At 41.0% G+C, this 21243-nt stretch overlaps 1 protein-coding gene across 4 annotated transcripts in view; it reads right to left on the reverse strand.

The window, feature by feature from the left end:
- Positions 1 to 391: 391 nt before the first annotated feature.
- Positions 392 to 21243, reverse strand: part of MCCC2 (methylcrotonyl-CoA carboxylase subunit 2) — a 62168-nt gene continuing 41316 nt past the window's right edge. For 3 of the 4 annotated variants that reach the window (XM_008691316.2, XM_040622196.1, XM_040622197.1), the window contains 9 exons: positions 17789 to 17888; positions 17583 to 17678; positions 13432 to 13504; positions 10362 to 10438; positions 9589 to 9655; positions 6886 to 7042; positions 5899 to 6013; positions 3432 to 3517; positions 392 to 682 (listed from right to left, as the gene is read on the reverse strand). In XM_008691316.2, the coding sequence (XP_008689538.2) occupies positions 565 to 682; positions 3432 to 3517; positions 5899 to 6013; positions 6886 to 7042; positions 9589 to 9655; positions 10362 to 10438; positions 13432 to 13504; positions 17583 to 17678; positions 17789 to 17888 (889 nt within the window). In that variant the 3' untranslated portion in view covers positions 392 to 564. The remainder of the gene's footprint in view (positions 683 to 3431; positions 3518 to 5898; positions 6014 to 6885; positions 7043 to 9588; positions 9656 to 10361; positions 10439 to 13431; positions 13505 to 17582; positions 17679 to 17788; positions 17889 to 21243) is intronic. The other variant, XM_040622198.1, reaches the window with a different exon arrangement.

Here is a 21243-nt window from a genome sequence, read left to right on the forward strand (position 1 = left end):
GCAACATGGAGGTCAACTTCGGAAGGGGCTGTTGGCAGTGGAAGCTGATGAGGAGTAGGATGAAGAGCGAATGGGGAGGAAACACAGCCCTGAGTGCAGGCAGCAAGTCTGACTGTTACAGGAAGGAGGAGAATGGTGGCTGAAAAGCAAAGTAATAGATGCTTTTAAAAACCATGTGTTAAAATAGCATCGTGCATAAGCGAAACAATCATTCCGGTGGAAAAACAACTTTCTGTGAATAATCTCAATCATACCTGGAATTTCTAGGTTATGGAACTTTTCATACTACACGTTGAGTTAGAAAGGCTAAGTGTAAGTTATTCTCTTCATTTTATGGGTGGTAACACTGAGCTACAGAAAAATTTCTCTAAGAAAATGGACAAGGAAGGAATTGAGGTTCATCAAATAAATATCTTCACTGATTTTTTTTTAAAGGTAGAAAAGTACAATGCACTGTGTTGAGACAACAATTTTACTATAATAGCCACATGTTGGAAAAGTCTAAAATTTTAAAGCTACATTAATTTTTGGTACACGTCCCATGGAAGATGCCTTGTATTCCAGTTACATCCTCAAGATGCCAAAGTCAGTCTTCGGGATTGGTGCGTTGAGGGCCGCACTAAGACTGAGACCCAGGACCAGTCTGGTGTCCACTGGATCAATAATCCCATCATCCCACAGCCTGATAAAAGAACAAAACGTAAGTTATTAGGAATCCATCACCAAACTACCATTTACACAATTTATGTCCAGAAACACTGAGGCTTTTCTTCAGGTCTTAGAGGGATCTACTGATGAGCTTCTGTGTACAACATTCTCAGAACATTCTCATAACTGAAACCACCTTCAAAGGAGGGGGAAAGAGAGAAAGAAAAATGACAGGACTTTCATCCCCAGCCCTCACAGAATGTCGGAGTGAGCTTATGGCTTTGGGAACTGCTTCAAGAAACCTCAGAGTAATCCTTGATTTTAAAATATTTTTATGTATTTCAGGAAAAGGTTTCCTGTTCCTCTTCTGCCCATCCAAATGTACAAGTTGATGTGTTCCTATTACTAACATGGAGAGGCCCGTGAACCCAGGTAATAATCTCAAACCAAAGTCTCTACTGGAAAAGGTGTATTTCCCCAAACTCCCAACTTTTAAGAAACTCTGACAATTCCTGAATAGACTTCACTACATTTGGTTAATAAAATACCTTCAATATAAGTCCTCTATTTTTTGCTACAATAGGAAAATAAGTAATAGCTTTAAGCTGCTTACAAAAGAAACCCTGAAGTGGGAATGTGTTTGCTTTTCACTGACAACCTCAATTTTATAAAGAAAAATGAATGAGAAATACTGTTTTTTAAAGGTCATTAGTAGGTGGCAGTTTGGCTTTCTTTAAACAAACTGTCTTCGGTATCTGGACAATTGCATCAATTATTAAACCATACTTACATAGACAGACCATGAATCAAATCTTTGCTCATAAAACATTCATAATACAGACCCTGGTATCAAGAGCCAATAAGGAAAGGCCACTCTGTCATGCGTAACCAGGTCAACTGATTACACTCCCTTCTGAAGCCTACAGCAGAATAATCCAGCGAGCACAGCGACACCAGGGCCACTTTGAGATGGTCATGGAAAAGACTACTCCAGGTAAGAGGCCCTAATCAAATGCCTGAAAAAGTTCTGATTGTAAAAAGAAGTGAGCAGAAGCAAACGGGCATGGTGCACCTGTAAAATAAAGGATTAAGAGAAACACAGAAATTACAGCAGCAGATAATGAAAGAGCTCTCTGAAAAGACAGGTCCAACCATGGCAGGGCCAAAACAGACCACAGAAGTTTCTTGGTCTGAGATATACTAAACCCGAGGAAGGCACCATAAATTGGCTTGAAAATCCTTTCATCTTTGAAAAGAAAATTGCTGTCCCCATGCCACCAAGTGTTGCAGCAGAAGGGTTAAGCATCTTCAGATTAACAGAAAAACTTCATGTCTTACAATATTTATTTCCAAAGATAAATCTATCTGGGCCATCTGCTCTCCTGCCTTGAATACAGTCTATTAAAATAATAATACTAATGTAAGCATGAAAATAATAAAGGATTCAGTCTTTCTCAAAAGACAAACTTAGCCAGGGCTGAAAAACAAATTAAGCTCCTACAAGATATGCTATTTTTCAAAGTTTAATATTTCAACTGCCCTTGTGAATTTCACTCAAAATCTTATGTAGAAACAAAAAACTGTAGGTAAGCTTACAATTTACTATTTTCTCTTAAACCTTTTTTTAGGGTTTTCTATGTCCTCTTTGCTTTTACTGGCTACTATAGAAGTCTGTTTAAGTGATGGTAAAAAGAACATGTTTATGTCTCAAAGACTATAAAATACTTTGGTCTTAACTAAAGCAATCAATGACCCACAACACCAAAATATACCTGCGAATTTGCTGGCAAAAATATGTATTAACGAGAAGAGAAATGGGCCTTTTAAAGATGTCAAATGGTGTTATTTTCCTTCTGAAACTAATTACGCTCTTGAAAATAAGTATGGTCAGCCCTTGTACCCCCAGTGCTAGGAGCAGCGCCTGCCACAAAAGTTGTGTTCAGATGACTGAATGAATTCTAGTTTGTTATTTTCTTTTCTCCTTCCTCTCCAGTTTGCCTTCACCAATAAATGACATAAATCACAGCATAACCTAATTTTAAAAGACACAAATAATTATTTTCTTTATTCCATCTGCCCAAGGGATAAGAGGAAGATAGGAAGCTTAGATTATTCTTCCGAATGAAGAACATTAGAGTTGCTGAAAACAGAGGTCTGGATGCACACACATCAGCCAGTCTCCAGCCCGGGCAGGCCGTGATCATTGATTACCTCATTAAGCGGTGTAAGAAACAAACAGAACCAAGAGCTGCAATGCCGTGTGAGTGATTACTTGGTGTTGACACATAGACCCTGGCTCTGAGTAATGACCTTCTGAAGGCACACGCACACTCGTTAGCAGGTGTCCAGCCAACAAGTGTCCAGCCAATCTCATGTTTAAAATGGGGTAAACAGGAAATAATCAAAGAGAGGGGTATCACAGGAATCCACATGTTGAAGCAAAAATTATAAAAGAACGAATTCCCGAAAATGACACAGCCAGGATAACTCTTAACTCTTAAACTTTTCAGCCCTGTAGGCCCAGATACCTCATCTATAACTGGGATAAGGAAGAAGGGGGGAGGGTTGCAGAATCACACCAATGGTGGTGGATACACAGCCCAGCCTGGGAGAAGGGGTGGTATTTCAGCAGGCATTCCCATTATAGAGATAACAAGACAAAATTAAGTGTGTCCAAAGGTTCCTTTCTGGTTCCCATGAAGGCTGGACCAACCCAAACACCCAGATCTCTGTAAAGCTGCCGCCCTGACAACATCAGGACGTGGTTATTCCCTGGCTCCCACCTTGCACTGGAATAGTAAGGGTCTCCTTCCTCTTCAAACCTCTTAATGATGGGCTCTTTTAAAGCTGCTTCATCAGCACTGGAGAACTGAAAGAAGAAGGATCATGAGTAGGTCCACTGCAGTAAAACAACAGAGCCACTCAAGAGAACCTCAAGAAAAAAAGGGGCAAGCATTGCTTGAGTAATGGTGCTACAACACCTTCACAGTGATACGTAGAGATTACAAGGGATGCTTTAACACACACAATCTCCCCCGCGACATGAGTGCCGCCGTGGTGCACCATTACACCGCCCTTATCGCAGACGACATCCTGAGGCCGTTTAGTGTAAGGTTCAAAACCGAGGCTCGGGGTCCAACAATGGATGTGAATTATACAATATAATGAAAGGACAATCTTACATTTAGCAGCTTCCGTTGAAGGTGGACAAGTAGGGAATTTTCATTCGAAAGAGCCAAATTCAAAAAAATTTTAAAGCTTAAAGGGGTAAAACAACAACACAACTTGAATAAACTCAAACAGCTGAGAGATATTTTTCCCCTAATTAAAAATTCAGTGGGTTTTGCCCACCAGTATTCCAGAAACAAGTGATAATTAATTCAGATGTAAAAATCTTCATGCAAACTAATTTTGAAAACGTGAAAAATATTTTCAACTTCAAAAGTATTTCACACCAAAAACAAATGACTTATTTCAAATAAATCCAACCTTCTTTTATGTACTTTCATAGTTTAATATTATTTTATGTCAAGAATTTGGAAGGAGAACCACTAAAATCCTGTACTTTCCTTTCATATATAAAAAGAGACAAATCCATAGATTTGTAGGTCAAATTGATCAAAGAACAGCTATCCGATAAGAGATCACTGAGCTACGATTTAAGGTAAGTCTTCAAAATATCAGGTAGAGGGGCACCTGGGTGGCTCAGCTGCTTAAGCATCTTGACCTTTGATTCTGACTCAGGTCACGGTCTCAGGGTGGTGAGACTGAGCTCCATGTGGGGCTCGGCTCCATGCTCAGCGTGGCGTCTGCTTGAGGATTCTCTCCCTGTTTCTCTCTCCTCCAACACACACTCTCTCCCTCTCTAAATAATTAAGTAAAATCTTAAAAAAATATATCTATCAAGGAGAATTTCATACCCCCACCACCCGTAACACACACATAAATAAACCTTTCATTTTGCTTGGATACTAATCAGTACTGAAGTGAAAATGAAACCTCAGTTTTAAGTGTGCAGAGTCGCCACCACTTGGAAAAGGAGACTGAGGACGCGGGGCATGCGTGGGATGCATTCAGGGAGGTAGGGCTCACCCTCCACGCTTAGCTTATCCCCATCCCACCAACTAAACAGTTGACCAGATGACCCCCTAAATGGCAGGAATGAGAGCCCTAAAGGCAAGGCCTCCTCCATGTTACACCGTGTTATGATAGAACAGCACACCTGAACAATTCCAAGAACAGGCATCGATCATTTGAAGGCTTGGTGCTTACACAAAAGTCGTAAGTTCTAACTAATTAAAATTACTGAAGGGGCATCTGGGCGGCTCAGTCAGTGAAGCCTCCAACTCTTGACCTGGGCTCAGGTCATCTCAGGGTCATGGAGGGCACGGGTGCACTCTCTCTCTCAAAAAAAAAAAAAAATGAATGCAAAACTTCAGAAGAATCTCTGAGACACAAAGAAAAGAATCCACTTTAAAAACCTGCAGTGAAGAATCTACCTCAATACATAACCTTGTTGTTCACTCAACCCTGAGACTGTGAGTTGTCAGCCCCCAGAATGTCAGCTGCTCAAGGGGCAAGAGCCACATTTTCTCTGAGTCATGTAAATTTTCTAAGGTGCTTGGGAGCACGCTGTACCCTGTGGAGTCCTCAGTACCTTTTGTTCGGTGATGCTGACAAGACCGAAAAAATAATCTCTTAAAGGACCTCCTATTAACATGCAGCAAAACTAAAAGCCGCCGCTTGCTGATTTGCCTTTCATCAAGCTGCCAGTCACCTCCCCGTTTTCCTCCATTTATCCACGCACGGTATCATGTGACTCATCTCTCAATTAGATGACTGAGCCCTCCCACTCAAAGACAATCTAAGGGAGAAACTGAAAAAACAAAACTCGGCTGCTTTCAGTCATCAAATCAAAGAAGTAAATCACATTTTTTTAAATCTCACTAACTCCAAATGACTAAGAGCCAAACATCCTTATGCCTGAGGCACTCACAGGCACAGTTTCGGAAGTGTTTTCTTGGAGATTCGGAAAAATTACAAGAAGGGACCTCAAATAAAGTGGCTCTAAGAAGAGAGACAGAGCATGTCAGTCGATATTGCTCCAAGTCAGCATCTTCTAAATGAAGCCAGGCCCTGGGGTGAGACCCTAAGCCACGAACACTGAGGGGCCTGGGCGCACTGCTCCCTGCCTGCAGAGGGCTCAGTGGTAAAAGCCAAACCCGGAGAGGCAGAAGAAATGGCATTTACTTTCTTCCCTTCTCGTGCTCTTTGGTCCTTTGCTACTGTGGCCAACACATTGGCTGCCTGCTCTCCCCCCATCACCGAGATGCGAGCGTTTGGCCACAGGTAGAGGAATCTTGGGCTGTGGGGGGAGAAAAGAAAAAAATGATCAAGTTAATTCACTGTACAACACGGAGATTTTCACAGGCCCGTGTTCACCTTCTAAATTAGTGGTTCTTCATTCTAGCTGTGCATTACAAGGGGATTTTGTCTTTTAAACCAAGCTTGGTACCCACCCCAGGCTAATCTCCAGAAGTGTGGCCTGAACGGAGTAGGATTTCTAAGTTCTCCAGGTGATGGTGATGTCTGTTCTGATAAATTTTATTTTTCCATTTCATCTCAATTTGCTGGGCATGAAAACATTCAAAATATCCTCTTATTATCTGTGGTCATGCCCTGTTTTCCATTCCTGATATAAAATAAAGCCTTTCTGCTTTATTTTTTAGTTTTACTAGAAGATTATTAAATTTGTTAACCCTTTCAAACAAAACAACTCTGGGTTTTCTGATTCTTCTATCTTTATAATGTCCTGTTTTTTATTTTTCTTGTGTTTAATATGCTGTTCTTCTGTGAACTTCCTGAGCTGGCTCACTGATTTTCAGCCTTCTATTATCTATATATATATATATATATATATATATATATATATATATTTACGTCTACTACACACGTTCCTCAAAGCAAGACTTTAGCTGCATCACACAAGTTATATGTAGTATTTTCATCATCAGCCATTTCAAAATACTTCCTGACTCCCATCGTGGATTTCTTCCAAGTAGCACAATCAGCCTTAAACTTCATTTCACTCCTCCAGATGATACAAATGATGGTATAACTGACCAAGATCTGCGAATGTCATTCTGGGTTTCAAGTAAACATGTAACGATCTGACCATTTAGAATTATACTTGAAGTGTGATTCTTTCTTTCAGAGAAAACCACGACAACCACGTACCTATATGCTCTGCCACACATCCCATAGTTTCCAGCCCCATAAGATCCCCCAATGATGACAGTTATCTTAGGCACTTTGGCACAGGCTACAGCAGCCACCATCTTGGCACCATCCTTGGCAATTCCTTCAGCTTCATATTCTCTACCAACCATAAACCCTAAAAGAAACGAAAGAGAAAAAGCCTCTGGATGATGGGATTCATGTGCAGAAGTCAATTCCAACATGGTATTTGAAGGACATCTTGCCAACTATATTTTACTACAAGGCTCCTCACTATAACAAAATATTTATATGTGAAATTTACCCCCAAAAAAGTGTGTTTTAAAAGATAAAATAGAATTGCTTCTAATCACTTCGAAAATTTTCCTTAGAATGGTTCATCTGGATGCACGTGAAGATCTTCAAGCGAGATAAGCGTGCAAGAAACTTATCTTCCAGAAATTCCCTCAGAAGAGCGGCTTGGTGACAAAAGAATGTGACACGACAAGTTAAAGACAAAGGGCTGTGGCGAGACAACTATGAGGCCTCCGGTATTCACGGTATTCACGGACCTGCTTCAATACAGAAACTGCTCCTTCTGAAATGCTGCTTTACACCTCTGAGGAAATCAAGATTCATGTTTCATAGACGCTAAGGGCCCCTGCCAGTGACTCAATAGCAAGGCAGAAGCATTTTCCACAACTACAGGATTCCCCTACTACCTCAAGGTCCCAGCTCTGCTGAAACTGCTCTGCTGTCACACTGGGCCTCCCAGGCCTGCCAGGCCTTGGGCGCAATCCTCCTCCCCTCACCAAACCCAAGTCAGGCTTCAGGTGCCTCCCTCCCCACCTATCGACTCACTCGCCTGTCACTATTTTTGCTTTGCAAGTCCCAGCCATCGAGTCATCCGATTCCACTCAGTTTCTTTGAGACGCCGGTACAGGCTGCAGATACAGCAGGACTGACAGCACAGCCCTCCCCGGGCACGATGCGCTTGCTTCCCTGGGCCCCTCTGAGCAGGGCCCTCACTAGAGCTCAGAGCCTTGTCTTGACTCCATGAAACATTCCACAATAGCCATCTCAAGTAGCAGCTACCTTTTTTTTTTAAACTAATTTTACTTTATTCTCATTATGAAGATAATACATGTTCATTATGGAAAACTGCATATATTTTTTTTAATTTTATGATTTTTAATTTATAATTTTTTTCTTATTTTGTCAAGTTAGCGCCACATAGCAGCTATCTTCAAGCTCTGCTCCCTCACCTGGGACCCCACCGTCTCTCTATTCCCTGTGGATGATTTTGCCTTGAAAAAGATTACGCCACCTCACTTGCCTTCTCTAACCCTTCCCAGCAGCAAAAACAACATCATCATGCTCCCTTCCTTCCTCTACTCTCAATTCTGTGGAAGAAATTAAAGTTACTCAAAGACTGTCCCTGAGCCCTCTTCTCGTCTCGCGGGGAGTTCTTATCTCTTCCCACAGCTTTAAGTAATACCTACATATTCTGAGGGGGCCTACATCTTCACCTGCAGCTAACACATGTCTTCCGTGCTCAAGATTTATCCAACTGCGCTCTGCATATGTATCTCCATGAATGTCACACAAGTCTCTCAAATGCAAGGTTGCAAAACCAAACTCAGCCTCTGCTCTCTGCCCCCAACCCAACTAAAAACCAAAACACAAAAACACAGGTATATCTTCCAGGAAGATGGTTTACTTTACTGGTGGTTAAGAAACCATGAACCATTATTAGAAACAAGGTCCCTGGACTCGTGAAGCCTTAGAATCCTTTTTCTCCGGCCTATTACCAGGTTTGCCTCCTAGGACCCCCTCAGGCTGCTGCCTGGATAGAATGCCTCTCAAAACTCATCTAACCAAGTATCACAAACTTAAGAGCAGCACCAGATAAAGATGTCTTAGCGCCAGGACTATTTAAAGCTCTGCTGACCACCATGAGCCAAACTCCTCTTTCTTGTGAAGGCTTGCCTGATTCTAACAACTGATTAAGAGCTCTCTTTTCTTTGAGCCTGAGATAACCAAGGATCGCTTAGAAGATAGGGGTGGGGGGCTTTCAGCTACCCAACATATCTAAGTGCAACATACAATGTAAATAGTAGAATCCTAGAATTCTAAGAAAAAGAAATCTACAACCATAAAAAACCTTAAAAATCATTGCATCCACATCATCGGTGAAACATGAAATCCAGACAGGTGCTACTGATCACATCATTCTTTGGAGCCTAAATTCAAATCCCCAGACTGTTGTTCAGGATGTGCATAGACCTTTTATAATGTGTCACTTCAGGCAGAATTAACTACACAAGAAAAGATGAGGGAAAGGGTGAACCACAGCATGTGCTTGAAGTCCTTTAAGGAAAACAAAGTGCTAGGGAAGAGACGACGGGTCAGACAACGCCCTTGGAGTGAGATCAGAGAGTGTTGCTGGTAGAGAACACAGCCCTGCTGCTGTGGGGAAGGGGAAAGGGAGCCCATCTGACCGTGATACGTGTAACTCAGAAACTGCTTTATCCAAATATGGATACATTTCTCACATATTTGATTCATGAAGGGGTAAACCTTAAAGAGACTCTACAAAGAGTATCCAATAGATCTTTCTGCTGTGACAGAAGTGTTCTAGGTCTACACTGTCCAGTACTGGCGTCATACCGGACAATGAAGCTCTGGAATAATGCAACAAGGCTGATTAAGCTATTTTCTTACCGGTAATGTTTTGAAGGAACAGCAGAGGAATATTCCTTTGGCAGCATATCTGGATGAAGTGAGCCCCCTATAAGCAAATAAGATAATCTTTTCAAAGAGGGAGGGTAACAAATCTGCATCCACCAAGCACCCTACAAACACAGTGATAAGAAACACCCCGTGCTTGGCTGGTAACAATACCACCGTGCGGACGCACGGTCAACGGGACGCATGACTGTGCTGGTACCGCATTGGCTTGGCAGTCGCCTGTGTGTCACTGGCACACAGCTGTAGGGATGAAGTCAATCGCTAACATTCTGAACAGCAAGTGAAACTCAAGAAACGAAGAGAAGAACTGCTTGTCAGTGGGAATTCCTGAGCCTTGCAGTAAGATAATTCTTTAGTTTTCCAGTTTGAAAGAAAACAGAATATAAACACTTCCAAGACAAGTATTCTCACAGTCTCAGGCTATGTACATGTCATCCACGGCACTTATAATTCATGAACCTTATAAGAACTTTTTAAAACATTTGATTTTTTTAAATAGTGCTCTAGATAAAACAGGTTAATGTAAACCTCCACAAAAGCTGTTCAAACACTAACACACACACACACACACACACACACACACACACATGTTCACATGCACGTACACACAGTGTTCTGCCTACTAAGGCATCTGGTTAAATATTTTAAAGCTTTCATGTAATAAACTTTCATTCATTACTTGACCTTCAAAGCAAATTGTGTTTAAATTAAAACCGAAAATCTTGAAAGAGTTTAACAGTACTTGCCTTTTTTGCGGATTCAGAAAAGAGAACTCCGTTATTTCCAATGATACCTATAGGGTATCCAAATATTCTAGCAAATCCTCAAAGGAAAATTGGAAAAAAAAAGATTTATGTATTTCAGAGGGCTTTTAATTCACAGCTAACAGACATAGTTATACATTCCTTAAATTCAAATCAAAGTTTAAAATGTGGAGATTTTGTCTAGGGTACAGAACAGCTCACGTCACAATGTTTTATTTCTAAGGTATCGGAGTCTGGGTGTTTTGCTTCCTTGAGTGGGCTCCATGTAAAGGTGTCACTTGTCCGACTGGTTGGATTGATTAGATGATGGGGTTAGAGTGTCACCCATTCATTCGTGTAATGTATGTATGTCAAGCGCCCACTAGGTACCAGACAGAGGATATTCTGAAATGGAACAATCACAGATGAGAGCCCTTTAAACACCCATGTTAAGAGCTCTCCACCATTTTCAGATGACTGGCTTGCCTGAGAATGCCTGTGGTGATGATAGGCCCTCAAGGTAAAGGGGATAAACTCAGCAAAGGCAGACTTGCTTACAAAAGCAGGAACACAGTCAAGCCTGGGGGGTCGTGAGTTTCCAGTAACAAACGCAGCTAAGCTTAGAAGAATGAATCTCACTGCCACTCCTACTCCCACTGCACACACCCACTGTCCATACACACAGACACACCGGAGAAGCAAGGAGAAGGAAAGGGAGGGTAACAGTATGTGAGGGAGACACCTGAGGTGACTTCAGGAGGTTTTTGTAAACCTGAAAAACTTGACTAGAGAGAGCTTCCCAAGAGTGAAGTTCGACAAGCCTACTTAGGACTCTAAACAGATGTCAAAGACTTGGAACCCAAGAGTCAACAAACCGTGTTTGTTGAAGTGGCTCAAAGTGCCCAGAACCGGCTCTGTCTTCAAGCTCAAGATGCAAAGGCTGCCACTGAGGTGTCGCTGGTATGTGACACAAAGCAGGTGCTCAAAAAATTGTTGAAAAAAATTAATGGATAAGAGAGAATGTCAACCTACTGATACACCAGGACACTAAACTGTTAAAAATTTGTTCTTGTTCTTTACTCTGGCCTTCTCTTGGTTTTCTTGGTCTTTCAGTCCTAAAACCCCAGCCAAAAGCCTATGCTGTCCATCTTAAATGGCACTGCCACTTACACAGGCAATGCAGAGGGGTGACCATCCCTGCAGGTCTGGCAATCCACTCAGAGTTCAGCCCCATCCCACAAGAACAGGTAGGAATCTTGCTCATCTCCCGGCAGTCTGGTACTGCCCCTAAGGTATAGTGCCCCGTGAGCTATTTAGGCTTCCAACCTTAGCCTGGCCTGGGATCTCCAGGGAAAGGACAAGTAAAATAGGCACATGCCCCGCTATATTAGGGACACAGAGGAAGTGCCTTCACCAAATTCCTTCAGGCCAAACAGGAAAGCAAAATGTCCGAGAAACTACTAAGGCCTACGTAAGGCAAGTGCAGAGGCCGGAGGAAACTCTTCAGAACTGCCAGAGTCCCCTGAGCCTCAGAAAAATCTGTCCTTCTCCCTCCCCGCCAACACTTCCTCCTCTCACACCCCCCATGCCCCTCTTCTTCTCACACCTCCGCAATCTTATGTGAATTCCATTAGAGTCAAGAAGAGACAGAAGAACTACATATATCCTTAGTATTCTAGGGGACAAAGGTACCACAGTCTTTCAGCAAGTAAGGGGCAAATTCATAAAAACGGATGACCAACACAGCCCATCTATCTTTGGGAAAAGAAGCAGAAACAGCTCTGACTTGTTTCAAACTGCTGCACAAGAGGTTACATCCTGAACTCTTTGGTCACAAATCCTGAATATACATCAAACAAAAAGCTCTTAATCACTTAAACACCTCAATGCAAAGACATAAATTCCACTCCCAGTGTGAACCCTTTTGTCGCTCATAAATCAAACCAGGAGAAAAGTGTTGTGATTTGTCCTTAAGCCTCAACGTATATTTGCAATCTGGATTTTTGTAGTGAGTAATTTTTTTTTAACTCTCATATGTTGTCTTCAGGTTACTCACTACATCTTCTAGCTTTCATAAGACCAAATAAAACTCACAGAATTCATTTTGTCATTTGTACAAGATAGATCATTATGGGTTTAGAATCTATGTTTCAAATACTTTTCTTCAAAGGCCTACAAACTCAACACTTCAGATGAATGAATGAACTTTTATAAACAGCCTTATGTTGTTTTTTCGTATTTGGTTTTCTGTCCTGTATTCTCAATCTAGTGTTTACACGATTCAACGTTAGACCTACACAGAGACTATGAGCAGGTGTAAATCACTTAACGTCCTTCTAGGAAGCTCAACGTCACATAAAACCTGCTAGTAGAATTAAAGACTAAAGAACCAAGGAAACAGTGCTGAAATTCTCAAAATCATTACAAATTATCCAGAGAAACAAAAAGAGCTACAAATATTTCTGCTAACTTTACTTTGATAAGAAGCTTTTTTTTTGTAAGAGAGGGAGAGAGAAGTGGGGTGAGGGGCAGATAGAGATGGAGGGAGAGAATCTTAAGCAAGCTCCATGCCCAGTGCAGAGTCTGACATGGGGCTTGATCCCACAACCCTGAGATCATGACCTGAGCCAAAATCAAGTGTTGGATGCTGAACCGACTGAGCCACCCAGGCGCCTCAATAAGAAGGTTTTTATACAGTGAATACCACCAAGTCTCAGACAAGGTCCTATACCACAGCATCTAGCCGTCATCATCGTAAACTCAGGACGTATGAAGCCATTCAGCTACACGTGACCTTCACAAAACAACTCTTTTTGAGTACAGACCCACACACTTGGACTGCTTTAAATAACAAAGCTCACACCAAATACGTCAATACCTTGAGACAAGAGACCACTTACTTTCAAAGCAATAGAAAATGTTCAGGGGCGCCGCAGTGGCTCAGTCAGTAGAACATAGGACTCTTGATCTCACGGTTGTGAGGTCAAGCCCAACACTGTGTGTAGAGATTACTTAAAAACAAAATCTTTAAAAAAAAAAAAAAGTTCATATTTTCGATTCTTTGCCTTTATACCTGTAACTAATGTGTCTCCATACAAGGCTTTGAACTCGTTGAATCTGCTTCCATCCACAATTCTAGCAATGACCTAAGAAGGAAAATAACAATGTCCCAGAGAGATTATATTACAAAAGAATTTTTACCTTAAAGTTATTCATAAGGAAAACAAGTTTGTTGTTAAGTTCTCACTTTCAGAGAATTTCACCCTACAGAGCGAGTCTTCTCACTGGAAGTTCACTTTCTATGCATGGTTAAGACCCTGAAGTCATTCTGGGCCCTGGTTCTATACCACACTGTAGGAGCCACACGCTACAAACCAGAAAAGCAGAGACTATGAGGGCTGGAAGCTGGACTCAGAGCTTCAAGAGCTGCTCAAAATTACTGACAAAGGGCCAGGGATTCTATCACAAAGCACGATATAGGCTCAAAGTCAGGAGACTTAGCTTCCAAGTGAAGGGATCGCACAGGATTTGCGTGTCCTGGATAATGTCTCAGTTCTCACTTCTGCAAAGGTGGGACAAAGTTGTAAGGATGTGATGAACCTAAAAAAATAATGCTGAGATGAAGACCCAGCTCTCTGACTCCCAGGTCTACTGCTGAGAAACTAGAGTCATAGGCTGCTTACCTAAAATCCTAAGCCTCAGTTTTTTCCTCTGATTAAAAAAAAAAGGATAAGGGGAACCCTCTTAGACTGTTGGTGGGAATGCAAACTGGTGCAGCCACTCTGGAAAACAATATGGAGCTTCCCCAAAAAGTTAAAAAAAAAAAAGAAAAAAGAAAAAAAAAAAGAACTACCCTACAACCCAGCAACTGCACTACCAGGTATTTACCCAAAAAATCCAGGAATACTGATTCAAAGGGATACACGCATCCTGCTGTTTCCAGCAGCGTTATCTACAATAGCCAAACTATGGAGCGAGCCCAAATGTCCATCAACTGATGAATGGACAAAGATGTGATACACACACACACACACACACACACACACACACACACAATGGAACATTACTCAGCCATCAAAAGGAACGAAATCTTGCCATTTGCAATGACGTATATGGAGCTAGAGTGTATTATGCTAAGTGAATTACTCACGGAAAGACAAATACCATATGACTTCACTTGTATGAGGAATTTAAGAAACAAAACGGATGAACACAGAGGGAGGGGAAATAAAGAGAGGGCAAGGAAACAAGCTGTGAGAGACTCTTAACAACAGGGAGAACAAACTGAGCGTTGACGAAGGGAAGAGGGCGGGGGACTGGCTAGACAGGTGATGGGTATTAAGGGGGGCACTTGTGATGAGCACTGGGTGTTGCATGAAGTGCTAAATCACTCGATTCTAAAACTGAAACTAATACTGCACTGTGTGTTAACTAGCTGGAATTTAAATAAAAACCTAAAAAGGTTAAAAAAAAAAAAAGACAAGGGAAAAAAGATAATACTTAAAAAGTGCTAACTAAAACACACTGCCTGGCCCTCACTGGAAAGTGGCTATTATTATTAAGACTTCAATAAAGTTTCCTTGATTCTGAATCTGATATGCTCGAAGGACCATCCCACATAAACACACATCTAATCTAAAAGGAGTAATTACTAAATAGTTTATCCTTGGGACTCGTCAGATACATCAGGACTATTTCGAGGAGTTCCAAACATATTCCAAATTTCTTCGGAAACTATTTTAGATGATATACACCATTTTTCTTTCTAGTCCAAACTTCCTTTTTCCTGTTTGCTACATCAAAGCCTTGTTTTGTAACATGCTAAGGCTGAAAAATAAGTGAATGCTTCCCAGTAGCATTCTTTCCAAAAAGTAAGAGCGTACTTGGAATTATTTTTTATTTTCCTAAAAGGTCCGATAATGTAATGGGAATATAAGTTATCTGTTCTAAATGCTATGTAGCTCCAAAACCGTACCTTCTAAAACACGATCGACATATAACAACTACCATTCTTTCACACAAAAATAAAGCCCCTCAAAGAGCACAGCAAACTAGGGCCACTTAGTATGAAACTATCTCCTATTTGCTTTACGACGACCACCACCCAGCCACATAAGACATATTAACTCATCTTTACAAAGACTCACACTTCAGGAAGGAGATACATCATTTGGTACTATAGCTATTTCTAGAAGTGGAAAGCGATGCTTAGAGAGGTACAATCCCAGTACCACTGACTAGGGAAATAAGGACTACAAGCCAGGTTTTCCAATGAACATTCCAGAGCTTTCCCCCAGCTCCATATAACAGTAAGACCTCCATACAAGGCTTATTTGCAATTACAGAAAAACATAATACACGAGCATCATCACAATGATGACCATGAATCAGCAAAAAGTAGAAAGTCCAGGAAACTATATTTAAGAAGGTAAAAGTCTATAAAAAGACCTCCATTTAAATGAAATGGAACTATCGGGAAGGCATGGATGTGCATCTGTGTTACTCATTTCTGTACCCCTGGTGCCTCAAACAGTATCTTCACAGAGCAAACACTCAATAAACACTGTTGAATTAACGAGAAAAAGTGGTTATGCTTAACAGGATGAATTCTTAGCCATCTAGAAAACCTAGCTATCCGCAGCAACTCATTTCTCAAGTATATCAGATTGTAAGAATCAAACTTTCAATGCCTATAATGAATGGAAAAGGCAAGCTAAAATCCTAATTCTGTAACTTACAGTTAACTAAGTCACCTTGCTAAAGTGAAATACCAGTTGGAGCTCCATAAAATCCAGAATGTGAAGACCCTCCGATATAGGGTATTGCCTCAATATGTAACGCGTGCACATTCACAGCTGGGATAGTACATTCATCAATTCGTTCAAAAAAATATTTACCGAGGGGCGCCTGGGTGGCACAGCGGTTAAGCGTCTGCCTTCAGCTCAGGGCGTGATCCCGGCATTATGGGATCGAGCCCCACATCAGGCTCCTCCGCTATGAGCCTGCTTCTTCCTGTCCCACTCCCCCTGCTTGTGTTCCCTCTCTCGCTGGCTGTCTCTATCTGTCAAATAAATAAATAAAATCTTTAAAAAAAAAAAAAAATTTACCGAGTGCCTACCACGTCACCAGGTATTATTATAACGAATAGGACCTAGCCATGGAAATGGTTTCAAGAAGAACTTTCAAATATTGGAGAAATGTTTGTAATTTAAATTGGAGAAAGATTTTTAAAAAATACACACGGGTATGTTTGTATGTATAGACTATCGCAGCTACGTAAAAATGTATACATATACGTTAAGGCCAAAACACCAAAATATTTGCTGCTTTCTCTGGATGGTAGAATTACAAGCAATCTCATGTTTTTCAGCATTTTCTACACTTTTTCACAATTAGAACACAATAGTTTTATAGTCAAAGGGAAACCAAACAAATATGAAGGCACAGAAACTGACAGTAAGATTATTTCTTAATTTAAAAAGTATTCTGTTATATATGGATAGCAAACAAAATAAGAGACTACATGCTATATGCAAACACTAAAAATTATCAATCTAGACCAAAGAAGACCATGTCAGCAATCTGTAACCATAGCAACATCGTCGACTATAATCAAAAGTCTAATCTCTGCTAAGGTCATACTGATCTAAAAGGGTATGTTTCTTCCTTTCAACAACTTACTGACATTTCCTCCACTTCCCAAAATAAGAGCACTAAAAAGAAACAGATGACAATTATGACATCATTCCTAACGTGCACAGGAATAGGGAGTCCTACTTATGAACAAAGCAAGCTTCATCATTGCGCAATGAAAACTTTCCAACCATTAAGAGGTTTTTATCCCCCTTCTCTCTTCTAGTAAGAGATCTTTCCCTTACACGTCATTCCCTACTGAAATCCACAAGACGCTCCGGGCAGGAAGATATCTAGATTTCACCTTAAAAATGGATACACTCTTAACTCTAGGAAACAAACTAGAGGGTTGCTGGAGGGAAGGTGGGTGGGGGATGGGGTAACTGCATGACAGACATGAAGGAAGGCACGTGATGTAATGAGCCCTGAGTATTATATAAGACTGATGAATCCCTGACCTCTACCTCTGAAACCAATAATATATTATATGTTAATTAATTAAATTTATATTAAAAAATAAATTTAAAAAATGGATACACATATAAAAAGACTGACAGCATGGTTTACAGCTCACAGCTCCACTCTACACACCTCTCGGATATCAAAGTGCCTCTTAAGGTTAGTACCAACTATTCCATACAACTCATCAGCAGGAAACAAAGGATCTTCAGAAGGTTCTACAGTAACCTGCGGAAATATAAAACAACCATATTAACCTATTCAAAGACATTATTCGAGTTATATAAGCCAAAATGCTTTTGAAGAAAATAGAAGATATAAAAACACAACCAACTCACATCCAATTTCTTCTGATAATTTTGATTCCTCACAATCACCCTAGTTAGGTGAAGGGCGTGATGGTCATCCAAAGCGTAGTAATCGGACACTCCAGACTTTCTACAGAGTAAAGCACACCAAAATAATCAGAACAGGGAAAAGAAAAATAAATATCTTAAACCCTAAAGATCTTCTCTCATCTAAGGATGACATCATTTTTACATCCAAAATGCTTTAATAAATGTCATCCAACTTGATTCTCATAATGTCCCTAGCAGAACAGTATTATCCTTATTTTATAAACAGGAAAAACTGAGGTCTACCTAAATTAAGTATCTGGCCCTAGGACCCTCAGTAGCTATGTAAGAATCCATACATTCTATTTCTCAATCTTTCTTTTTTTTTTTTTTTTAAGATTTTATTTATTTATTTGACAGAGCGAGAGACAGCCAGCGAGAGAGCAAACACAAGCAGGGGGAGTGGGAGAGGCAGAAGCAGGCTCCCAGCGGAGGAGCCTGATGCGGGGCTGGATCCCAGAACGCCGGGATCACGCCCTGAGTCGAAGGCAGACGCCTAACAACTGCGCCACCCAGGCGCCCCTCTATTTCTCAATCTTGACCTTCCTCTTCTAGCCCAGAGAGCCTTGCTGATGAGGACTTCTATTTAATGCTCATCCCACGCACCTCCAACAAAATTGTATATGATAAAGTTCAACAACCGCAGATGTAGTCCGTAACGGTGAAGTGTCTGTAGCTAACTGAGCTCCTAATGAAGATGCCAACTACGGTCTCTCATCGCAGGGAGGCTGCTGAGGCCCTAACCTTACAAAGTTACACCTTAAGAGCAAGCTGTCATGGGTAACATACAAAGGCTTGAAGACCCTGTCCCTCAAATCAATGGGAAAAATGAGTATTGATATAACAGAACTGTGATAACGGCCACAGAAGTTCCTGTTCAATCTCAAGTTTAATGTGAATGAAGCATGGACTTGCTCTGTTTATTACTTTTGCTCTTATTAGATGGGTTTTTAGCTCATATGTAGATATACTGATTCTATAACGTAGTATTAAAAAGACTAGCCAGGGTGGCGCAGCTGGTTGAGCCTTGGGCTCTTGGTTCAGCTCAGGTCGTGATCTCAGGGTCGTGGGATTGAGCCCCGAGATGGGCTCCACGCTCAGCATAGAGTCTGCTGAGGACTCTCCCTCCTTCTGCCCCTCCCCTGTTTGTGTGCACACGTGCACACACACATGCACTCTCTCTCTAAAATCAATCAATCAATAACTGTTCGGGTGCCCGACTGGCTCAGTTGGTGGAGCATGCAAATCTTGATCTTGGGGTTGTAAGTTCGAGCCCCACGATGGCTGTAAAGATTGCTTAAAAATAAATTATTTAAAATTTTTAAATTAAATTTAAATTGAATTAAATTTAAAATTTTTTAAGTAAATAAATAAAATAACTGTAAAGACAGACAAAAATATGTACCTGAAAAAAAAAAGAATTTTGGTTCATTTTATGAGTAAGAACTAACCTGCAGCAATCTAAATTGTGATGTCTTGTCCAGGGAAAATGCCAAACCCTTAACAGAAATTTCTTAGAACTGGGTTCTCATGGTGGTTTCAGGGCACTCTCCACCTCTGGATTGGGTGTTTCTCAATAAGAACAGAGACCGTGTTTACTCCTCACCATAGCCCCCCAATGCTTCGCAAATGGTAGACCCTTCAGTTTTTTTGACATTTTATAACTAACCATATCTTTTTTTTTAAATAATTTTTATTTTGTTATATTAGTCACCATACAGTACATCCCCAGTTTTTGATGTAATGTTCCATGACTCATTACTTGCATATAACACCCAGTGCACCATGCAATCCGTGCCCTCCTTAATACCCATCACCGGCCTATCCCAATCCCCCACCCCCTCCCCTCTGAAGCCCTCAGTTTGTTTCCCAGAGTCCACAGTCTCTCATGATTCATTCCCCCTTCTGTTTACCCCCCCTTCATTCTTCCCTTCCTTCTCCTACCGATCTTCCTATTTCTTATGTTCCATAAATGAGTGAAACCATAACCATATCTTTTAAATGCTTTATACAACATACCAGCAATAACTGCTGACTTCTAGCTATACTGCAATAATTCAGAAAGCAAAGAGAAGCAGAAGGAACTACTTCCAAATCAGTAAATATTTAAAATAATATGCTTTCTTTTAAAAACTGCCTAGTATTGGGGCGCCTGGGTGGCACAGAGGTTGAGCGTCTGCCTTCGGCTCAGGGCGTGATCCCGGCGATATGGGATCGAGCCCCACATCAGGCTCCTCCGCTGTGAGCCTGCTTCTTCCTCTCCCACTCCCCCTGCTTGTGTTCCCTCTCTCGCTGGCTGTCTCTATCTCTGTCAAATAAATAAAATCTTTAAAAAAATAAAAAAATAAAAATTAATAAATAAATAAAAACTGCCTAGTATTTACCAAAACAGCAGGAAAGGGAAACCTTTGATGAGACACTATATTTTAGAAGCCTTTGTGTCAAATTAATTCCTCAGGATAGCTAATCAGAGAGGTTTAAAATATGTATTTACAAAGACAGAAGAAACCCAAAGTAATCTGTGACTAGTAAATTTTATCAGACTGTTCAAAAAAAAGGCCATCACCACCTAATCACTGTCCCATGATTTTAAACAGGTTATTATGAATGATAATCATAGCTAGTGTTAATAGGGCACTTACCAGGTACCAGACACTGTACTATGAGGTGGGAACGATTCTTATCTTCACTTTACATGTGAAGACATGAGGCTCAATCAAGTTAACTAGTTTGTCTACTCACAAGGGTAGTAAGTAAGGCAAATAGAAGATGTATTCCAGAACCTACACCCCTAACTTGGCATACCGCCTACAGCTTTTATGAGCACCGGATAACTTTTTTTAATTAGTCAAAAAAATTTTTTTTAATTTAATGCTCCTCGAATGCTATCTTCATCTCCTTGTTAAGCATCCACAGTGACAGCCCACTTTGTCCTGTACCCCACTCACTCTATTCTACCTGTGGGAGAATTCTACCTCTCTCCAGGCTGAAACGCCCACACCACTGTCTCCCTGCCACCGTCAGTGCAATCGGAGGGGAATGCAGCATGGCCACTTGCACACTTGTGCTCACCGTAAACAAACAAGTGTTCTTCTGTTCCACATGCACACAGAAACTCAGGCTCGTCCTAAGCTTTTCTCAGCCAACCTCAACACCACTCCCTTAACCGCTCCTCCTTTCACCTCTAGTTGGAAAACCAGAAGCATGCTAGCATATTCATTTTGTAATTGTTTTTTAGTTCTTTTTATTTCTCTTATTTACATAAAGACATTATTAATCCTTGAGGGCAGGGACCAGGCCTGAAATTGTTCCGTGTTACTCCCAACACTTAGCGCCACCAATCTACCCACAGTAAGCACTCAGTGAGAAAGGAATGAAGGGGAAATTGAGGCAAATGT

This window comes from Ursus maritimus, unplaced genomic scaffold (genome assembly GCF_017311325.1).
Source record: "Ursus maritimus isolate PB19 unplaced genomic scaffold, ASM1731132v1 scaffold_5, whole genome shotgun sequence".
Classification (NCBI taxonomy): Eukaryota; Metazoa; Chordata; class Mammalia; order Carnivora; family Ursidae; genus Ursus; species Ursus maritimus.